We start from the raw sequence: 8,994 nt of genomic DNA on the forward strand, positions 1-8,994 counted from the left end.
ATTGAGCGGGAAAATCAAAATTTTTACCTAAATTGTTTAATTTCTCAGTGAATAAAGCACCGTTTGTATCCGGACAAGCGCTGGGGGCACTATAAAACACGAAATCTTTCGAATAAAACCAACTTGCATTTTCTCTTCATGGCTCCTTTAATTGGAAACTTGTTATGTGTTCTTGAGTTTGTAAAATGGGTGCCAGATTAAAAATGTCATTTAGTTTAATTGGAAACTTGTTATGTGTTCTTGAGTTTGTAAAATGCCAACTTCCACAAGCAGTGGCTAGCATATAATCGGGAAATTTCGGTTGTCAGTTGTTTCGAAGCAGTAATTCACCTGCTTCACAGGGGAAATGGGGTAGGGGTGATGGGAAAATGGGGTTGGGGAGGAGAAGGACGAGAGATGAAAGATAACAATGGGAAAGGCGACATCATGCGTGTACCGTACTTACCCGATTCTAACGCGCCCCCGATTCTAACGCGCACCCGATTTTCCACGCAAAAAAATCGAAAAACTTGCACCTCCGATTGTAACGCGCACGGAACTTAGTGTCCAAGAAAAACGAATGCGAAAGAAACGGGTGATTTATTTTCCGAAGTAATCTCACTCCTCGTCACCCTCCGAGAGCTCCTTGTCGCTTTCCGCTGACCACAACATCTCGTCCTCGGTGCCATCAAGCGTGTTCGCGATGCCACACTTCTGAGCGAATGTTCAACCATGGTCGATGGGATCGTGGCCCACGCCTTGCACGCCCATCCCGCGACTTCTCCAGAGGTGCACGCTTCAGCCGACCGCTCGTTTTGAATGCGTGAGAGCAGCTCGTAAGCCGCTTGTGGAAGCGGCACACCTTCGTTGCCGCTGCTGCCGTTGCAGTTATCAAGCGTGCAAGTGGAATGATTTCATGATTTGTGCGAACGCCAATAGAAAAGCGTAGGCGCCTTGGCTTCCTGCGTACCCTACCGGCGTCTGAAAAATCATTGCTAAAAGTTTTGGCACCATCTTGAGATGGCGATGGCGATGAGTGGGACGAAATTTTCGCTGTTTTGGCAGTTTCGGTTTCGCATCCGATTCTTATGCGCATGCGATTTTTCGGACTATTTTTCCGGGAAAAAAGTGCGCGTTAGAATCGGGTAAGTACGGTACATACTTAGCTAGTCCAATTTCGGTGCCCTGTGTTGTAGTGCTCATAAACAGTCAATGTTGAAATGTAGGTTGGCAGCCGGGATCGGGGAGCCACACCCAAGAAGGGTGTACAGCATCGGAATAAACTGCGGTGTTCTTCCCAGCTGAATCATGGTCGTATGCACATCACGGCACATTACATATGTGTAGTCCTAAGTTCACGTCTCCGGTTCTAAAAACTCTTGCGCAGTGTGAAAGCTCCAATTCTGGAAATTAAGATTCAGCTGAATTGCCATTTCAAAATGATTGCAGTTTAGTATCACCATCAATGGTGAGGATGGTGATTCATTTGTTTTGGCAAACAGCATTTGGCTGTAAGAGTTGGCTTGAGCAACGACTGTGCAAGCTCCTTGTGAACCCACCTTGCCACGCTTCGTTTACGATGGAATGAAGATTTCCTCAACCAATGCGTCTAATGTGCAGCTGTCGTTACAGAAACTGGGGGCCATGGTTGGGGAAAGCCACTAATTTCTTTTTCTTGCAGATGACGTAACAACTGGCGAAGCAAGCGAGGTTGAAGTGGAGGTTATTCCAGCCACGGAGTTGAAGCGGGGACCTAATGTGAGCTTTTCTTTTATTATGTTTGAGCCTGAAGCATTTTTGGCTCTTAATTTTAACCGGCCTGCATGTGCATTGAAATTGTGGCATGTGCACTTTCCTAATGGGTGCATGCTCGATGAACAGGAGGCACAAAGAGGTCTTGCTAGCTGATTGTTTCGAACATTTGGGATACACCGCTGTGTACATTCTTTTGCACTTGCAATGCTCTGGTTGTGCAACATTATCAAATGATTTTCTCCAAGTTTTCAACACATTTGCAACACATGCAGATTGTACATCTAAAGGGAAGGAACGAAATGCCGGTAGAATTAAATAAAATCTGTGCTTTTGCAGAGTTTCGTGGATATTGCTTGGACAAGCAGATGGCATTGAAATTTGTGTTTTGTGAGAGGTATTGCTTATTTTTGACTTAATGCAATGTGACTATATTGGATGGTTGTCTTATAAAGCGAACAACTTTTTAGAAGCATGTTTTTGGATTTTGGTCATGTTACAAGTGACACGACGGTTATACCAGCTAATTAAAAAGAAATTTCTTTCATTTTAAACAGCTCTATCTTTGTTTTTTTAGCATGAAGATGCAATGGCCAAAAGAAATGCATCGAAATAAGGTAGCGAGCACTGTAACACTCACATGGGTGCCCAGCACGGTGAATGTGGTGGAACGATGTAACTTGCACAATCTAAATCCACCAAGGCAGCTGTCTCAAAACAGTGGCCAAGTACTGAAAAAGCACTGGATAGCACTTCCTTATACAATTCTCTGCTAGCAGGTTGTTTGGGTTTTGGGGTAACTTCTGCTACAGATGCTCTTATGGGCATGCAGATGGGGTGGTATTACCTGTCTATTTGTAACTGTATTATGCAACTCTCTTCACCGTGCCCTCAGGGTGAAGTTCTAACGTATTTGATTGATTGATTGTAGGGTTCAATGCGCCGACGCAACACAGGCGATGAGGCGTGCCGCAGTGGAGGGCTCCGGGTTAATTATGACCACCTGGGGATCTTTAATGTGCGCCGAAATCTCTCACACACGGGCGATTTTGCTTTTCGCCTCCATTAGAAAAGCGGCTGCTGTGGCTGGGAATCGAACCCGCGACCTCGTGCTCAGCAGTGCAACGCCTTAGCCCCTGAGAGTTCTAACGCATTTGATTCGGGGCACTGTTGTGGATTTGCATTGTGGCGGCACTGTTACAAAAGCTCAAAGGGCAGGTCATTTTGTGCATGAAAGTTTTATTGAGCATATACCGTATTTACTCACATAATGAACCCACTCGCTTAATGACCCCTTCCCCCACTTTTCTTCTTGAGAATTTACTTTTTTGTCACTTTGAATAAAAAGTGCAGCGGGGATATGTTTTTATCTCAGCATGGTTGCTGATGCCGTAGGCCATCGCAGTAACTTGATATCACACCACAGTACATACAGAAGTGCTAAAAACGCATTCCAACAAAAAGAAATCTTAGCAGTAGCCGGAGAAGTGAGCGGAAATGCTGTGGCTCGCAATTTCAAAATTGCGCGCTTGTGGTGCGCCACCTGCTGAATCAAAACAAACCTTGTGCCATAAAAACCTTGCGGCGTGCAAACAAAGCGCAAAAAGTACTCTGCACTCCTTCTCTGCTCTTTGCAATTTTGGCTGGTTTTGGCGGCGGCGTGGAACAAAGCACTAAACATACTCCGCACTCCCCTGCTCTTGCTGTTCCGCGACTTCGCCATGACGCTCCGTGATGTTGTTGTTCAGCTGTGTTCCGACCTTTTTTTGTGCTCCCGGTGCGCGCCGTACGATGGGCCAGTACATGAGCTGCACAGGCGGTTTTAAACTGAAGGTGGTGGAGCATGCGTTGATACACATGGAAACTGCGTGGCTGGGCGGCACTTCAATGTTGACCCACTGCGTGTATGCTACGGGCGGAAACAAGGTTTTTGGTCGGTGAACAAGGATCGTCGTGCGTTTCGTGGGCCCAAAAAAGGGAAGTTTCTGGGTGTGAGAAGAGGTTTTGGAATGCCTTCACGGCATGGAAGACGGTGCGCTGTGGGGCGGCTACGAATGTGAAGCCGCAAGCGACTTCAGTGGGGAGGACAGCTCCATGGCGAGTAAAGGGCCACTGGTATGTTCAGAATAAAAAAGAAATTTCATTACATAATCATTCAGGTGTTTTTACGAAAATGGTAAGGCGCTGACGCGCTTCTCTTAGCAACTTTATTGTGTGGAATTTCAACTTTTAAAAAAGCTGTTGCAATTTTTTCCCGCATAATGAACCCTCCCCCCAAATTCATGCCGAATTTTCTGGGAAAAAAGTGGGTTGGTTCATTACGTGAGTAAATACGGTAGCTTATGGGATAGGGGGCTTTGGTTGCCGGAATCAGTCGGCATAGCCGTGTGCTACGAGCTCTCCTGTAAGGTGGGGGTTGCATCTGAACATACAAATACCTTTGCATGTTGTTGCCATGAGCCGGGCCATTTGCTAAACACACATTTTCTGTCGGTATTTTGATCTGCAGATCTACCCCATGGAGCGGAAGCCGAGAGGCCGGTGCCTCATCATGAACAATCACAATTTCAAGGAGCTGCCGCGGCGAAATGGCTCAGATGTGGACGCGGATCGCATGGAAAAGCTCTTCACGGCATTGCACTTTCAGTGCAAGATATTCCGAGATCTCACTGCAGACGTGAGTTCTAATCTGCGGCTTGCACGCAAACCCTTAAAACGTAAAGACTAGAGCCATTAAAAAGAAATGACATCCGGAGCGTAAGGCGTTTAACTCTGTCTAAACTTTGTGTTTTTTCAATATTCACAGAGGGGCAATTCTCAGTGCTGTAACTTGTTTCGTTGTCTCCAGTGAAAAAGCATTGTGTGTTATGATTTCTAATTGCCCTAAAATTGAAACATGCTTACATGCCAATATTTTGCAACAAAGGTTTTTTTTTAAGTGTTGATTTAGAAGTATTAGTGCTATGAAAATGAAAAACAAAGGAATTCTTTTGCAGCGCTATTGTGGATGCAATGAGCACATGCACTAGACACAAAGCATACACTAGACGTGTGTGTAAACATGTTGAAGCAATAACTTTAGGGGTTGTCATGATAAAATATCCTTTCAGAGCCACCATGATCTACCGTATTTACTCGCGTAATCCTCGCACCCCTAATGTGAGCCACTAAAACTTGGATTTTTTGGTTCCTCGCATAATCCTCGCACCCCCAACTTTGCAGCAGCGAAAGTTGCCTGCTCGCGAAACCCGCATGGTGCACGCGCTCTCCAATGCGCGCCCTCCCCCGCCGCCTCTCCGTTCGGCGGAGAGCGCTGTGTATCCAAGGCCATCCAGGCGCCCTAAAGGGGTATTCACACGAGAGAGAAATCTGCCGTTTCGCTCCTAGGAGTGCGCGCCACGTGACCCCTACGTCACGGTTTCTCTCCGGCGCACCGCCTCCGATGGGAGATCGGAGCTTCTGCTCGCGAGCTAAAAACCCTCCGACGCTCGGCGGCGGAGGCGGCGGGATTTCGTGTGCTTGTCGGGCAGCTGGCCGCGACTGAAGTTCTAGAGCGGTTGCAGGCACTCTATTTTTATCGCTTCTTAATACATTGGACGCGAAAATGCGTGGCGCACATGACAGGCGCACTGAGGGAGCCGTGTATACCACCAGCACGGGCGCTTGGCGAGCGGCGGCCGCGAAGTGGCGCAGGCCGGCGCCGGTAGCTCGAGCCACAGCTTGTTATTGCTACCCAAGGCGCAAACAAAGCTGCGTATACGAGAAATGGGGTAATGATTTGATGGAAAGTTGCTTTAAAAATCGTCACCTGAGCCGCTTGCCAGAGCGGCGATCGAATATTCGCCGCAGTGTTAAGCCTAACATCAGTATGCGGGCCTGTAGGTGGGCCGGCCGGCTGCTACCACGTCGCGCGCCGTTCTCTGCGCGCGGCAGCACCTGCATCGCGTCGACGACCAATTTTTGGTCGGTTGACAAGATCAGTGCGTATGAGCTTAACAGAAATTGCCGCCGTCGCGGAATCGGCGGTGCTACGGCAGCTCTGCTTTAGAGATAGGCGACTGCAAACAGTGATGTCCGTCCGAAAGTCGCATCCTCCGTGTGAGCGAAGGAGCTGGCCGAGCGGAACTCCGCCTGCGGTGACGTCACGACCTCCCTCGGATTTCTCCGCTGAAACGCTCCGTCGTGTGAATACCCCTTAACAACCTGCATGGCTACTCCCTAACAGGCGCCCTAACATGCTACTAGAGTGAACTAGAAGGATCCCTTGAGCCGGTTTTGCGTGTGCGCAACTAGACGTCGTTCGCGCAGCCCGCTGTCGTGTCGTTGTGTCGCCGTCGTGGTCCCGTCGTTGAGCAGCAGCAGTCAGTGAGTCACTCGCGTCAGTGGTGGATAGCTCGCTGCCATTTTGAGAACTTTTTGATCTCTTTGTTTTGTGCTTCGTGCCGCTTCGCCATGGGGAAGAACGCCAGCTACACTGCCGCTTTCAAATTGAAAGCGATAGAGTACGCGATCGAACACGGCAACCGCACCGCAGGCAGGCACTTTGGCGTCACCGACTTCAACGTGCGTTACTGGAGTAGGGTACGCACATGACGACGACGAGATAGGGCGCGCCAGAAAGCAAAGGCGGCAATTTCATGATCGCTGATCGACGGGAGACTGTTTACGTTGTAAATAATAAAATAAAAAGAAATAGCTGCTGTTGGCAACACTGAGCTTGCATATACAAAAAACGACCGCTACATTTAGCGGGATTGGCAGAAGGCAAATTGGCAACACTGTGCACCGGATTTTTTTTTTCCCGCATAATTCTCGCACTCATATCTTCGCGTTGACTTTTCCGAAAAAAAAGTGCGAGGATTATGCGAGTAAATACGGTAACTGGCGCACTTTCAGCAGTTACGCAGGGGTGAGACAGCTGCGCATATTGCGCAGTTTTGATACAAATTTGTTTTCCTGCGCCAGGCTGCTCCAAAAGCTTGAAAATCGCAAAAATTGCGCCAAACTGCTCCAAAACAGGCTGAGAGCCAAGGATTTTAACGCTCCCGTCAGTCTCAGGGGGGAAAATGCTTACTGACGGCATAATTTTCCAGCACCCCCAAGGTGATGCTGTTTGTAAAGGTGTAGTGATTGATCATTCAATAAAACACCCGCATAAAACTGCCTCCGAGATAGTTTTTTTTTTTCGAAAGTCTCGTCAGGTTGCACATGTTAGATTCTGCGAGTTTTAAAGTTTCCCTATCGAAAACCATTCCAAAGTCCTGTAGAAAAAATGTTTATGCGTACTGAGGCGACAAACTACTGTGCAAGTTAACGAAAAAAACGGCAATTTTCGGAGCGCCTTATCTCCGGAACGACATCAGCGTTCAGCGGGCGCCGCCATCTTAGTGTGGTGAAGATTGGAAAACATGGCCGCCGGGCGAAGCATTTGCGCAGGCTGAGTGCTCTTCGCCGATTTGTACCGTGGTTTTGGTTATGGGGGTGGCTGGGTTTACATTTAGTCGTTTGATCTGTTGCGGGAAGTTGCGCGACTCGAAAGACGGGAGTTCATCAAAAACAATGTGGTGCCGGCGAATTCGCCGTGTTTCGGCCTTGAGTGTGAGGCGCGGTGCGTGCTTGAAGTGAAATTTCGCACTCGTTGCGGTGTTATAAAACGCTGATTTATTGCTGCCTCTGACAGCAAGCTTGCGAGCGGCGGGAATGGGACGATTGACGCTGCACAAGTGGCGGCGCAGGCTACATCGCCGCAAAATATTGAGCGGTGTCTGAGGACGGGCTATTATTGCGCGCTAGTAATAATGGTTCATCTATGTGAAGTGAAATTTGGAGCCAAGGGGGAGGTGGCTAAACGTACGAACGTTACTCAAATTACGATCGTAGTGAACGTGTACCTTGGGATTGAAATGGGGGGGGGGGGGGGGGGCGACGACTGTCACCTCGCTTTGCGCAACTTTTGACGTGTCTCTACACTTGTGCGTAAAGCCGGGTCTGGAATTGCAAAATTAATAATTTAGGCATTCACGTGATAATAAAAACGCCTTGGAGTTACTTAGTTTTTCAATTCTATATTCCCAACGGCTCTCCACTCTATCTATGCATAGAGCTTAGAAATTTAAAAATGGTTTGTAAAAATATCGTACCAATTGTGCTACTCTGATAGAAAAAAATTCCCCGCATTTCCCCGAGGGGAAGAATGTGAAAGTGCGAATGCACGAGTTGAATTTGCGCGGTTCGGTAATGTTCGCGAAAGAGAGATCACACACACACACACAACTACAAAGAAAGAAAGATGCATTTATTCACAGACACCTATTTGTGTTGTCGTTGTACTTGATTGCTAGAGCGGATCTCAGCTTTGAAATTTCGTGTCAGTACTCCTTTAAGCAGGTGCATTAGCCCTTCTCACGCCCGATTTTTGGCCAATCCCCCACGTGGGTATGTGCCATGTCAGCGGCCAGGCAGCGCGCGCCCATCTCCCCCCGTTGCCAAGGAAGACGAGGAGATTCCTGGCCAATCCCCCACGTGGGTATGTGCCATATCAGCGGCCAGGCTGCGCGAGCCCATCTCCACGTGCGCGGACATCGCCGGTGGACGCAGGTTCAGGTCGCTTAAGAAGTGCATTGCACTTAAAACTTTATTGATAGGTGTTTCAGTGTTATGTACGTTCAAAACCAATTAAGATGTGCACTTCCCTCCTCCCCCCCTGATTTGCCAGAAATTTGGTTTTTTAGGCTCCTATGGTGACATAATAAATGTCGTTCTTCTGCTCCAAATCAAGGTTCTCCTGCTCCGAAATCGAAATTTTGCTGCTCCAAAAACTGCTCCCAAATCTGGTTCAGCTGTCTCACCCCTGGTTACGCGTGTTTACAGGCATTAGATGTATGGCCAATGCAAGAATCGCAGTCGTCCAGTGCAGTGCAGGCATGCGAGCTTTCACCATTCGGGTGTTATCAAACTTTTATCGATCAGAAGTGCAACTCTGCCCTCCTCCAAAGCAGGCAGTCGTAAAACTGCATGGAGCTAGGATAATGTTACGCACAAGCTGCCTCAGTTCTTCAGCTTGCATGGAACAGGAGGCAGCTCGTGCAGCGTCCTCAAAGAGGCTGTGATGATGTCAGGGTTTCGGGTGTTATGAACGACACAATGCGCACGTGAGCGGCAAAGAACGAGAGGCAACACGGGGTTCGACAACACGGAGGAACATTTATGAACAGACAGACGGCGGACTTAAAAACTACAGACAGAAAAACTAAGGACTAATGT

At 48.2% G+C, this 8,994-nt stretch overlaps 1 protein-coding gene across 1 annotated transcript in view; it reads left to right on the forward strand.

Annotated features, from left to right (window-relative positions):
- LOC144178030 (caspase-3-like) overlaps positions 1–8,994 on the forward strand; it is a 107,192-nt gene that overhangs the window by 27,711 nt on the left and 70,487 nt on the right. The window contains exons 3-4 of the mRNA XM_077705565.1: positions 1,661–1,737; positions 4,241–4,408. Of these exons, the coding sequence (XP_077561691.1) occupies positions 1,661–1,737; positions 4,241–4,408 (245 nt within the window). The remainder of the gene's footprint in view (positions 1–1,660; positions 1,738–4,240; positions 4,409–8,994) is intronic.

Source organism: Haemaphysalis longicornis, unplaced genomic scaffold (genome assembly GCF_048455015.1).
Source record: "Haemaphysalis longicornis isolate Haplotype H1 unplaced genomic scaffold, Haemaphysalis longicornis Haplotype H1 scaffold_380, whole genome shotgun sequence".
In the NCBI taxonomy this organism is placed as follows: domain Eukaryota; kingdom Metazoa; phylum Arthropoda; class Arachnida; order Ixodida; family Ixodidae; genus Haemaphysalis; species Haemaphysalis longicornis.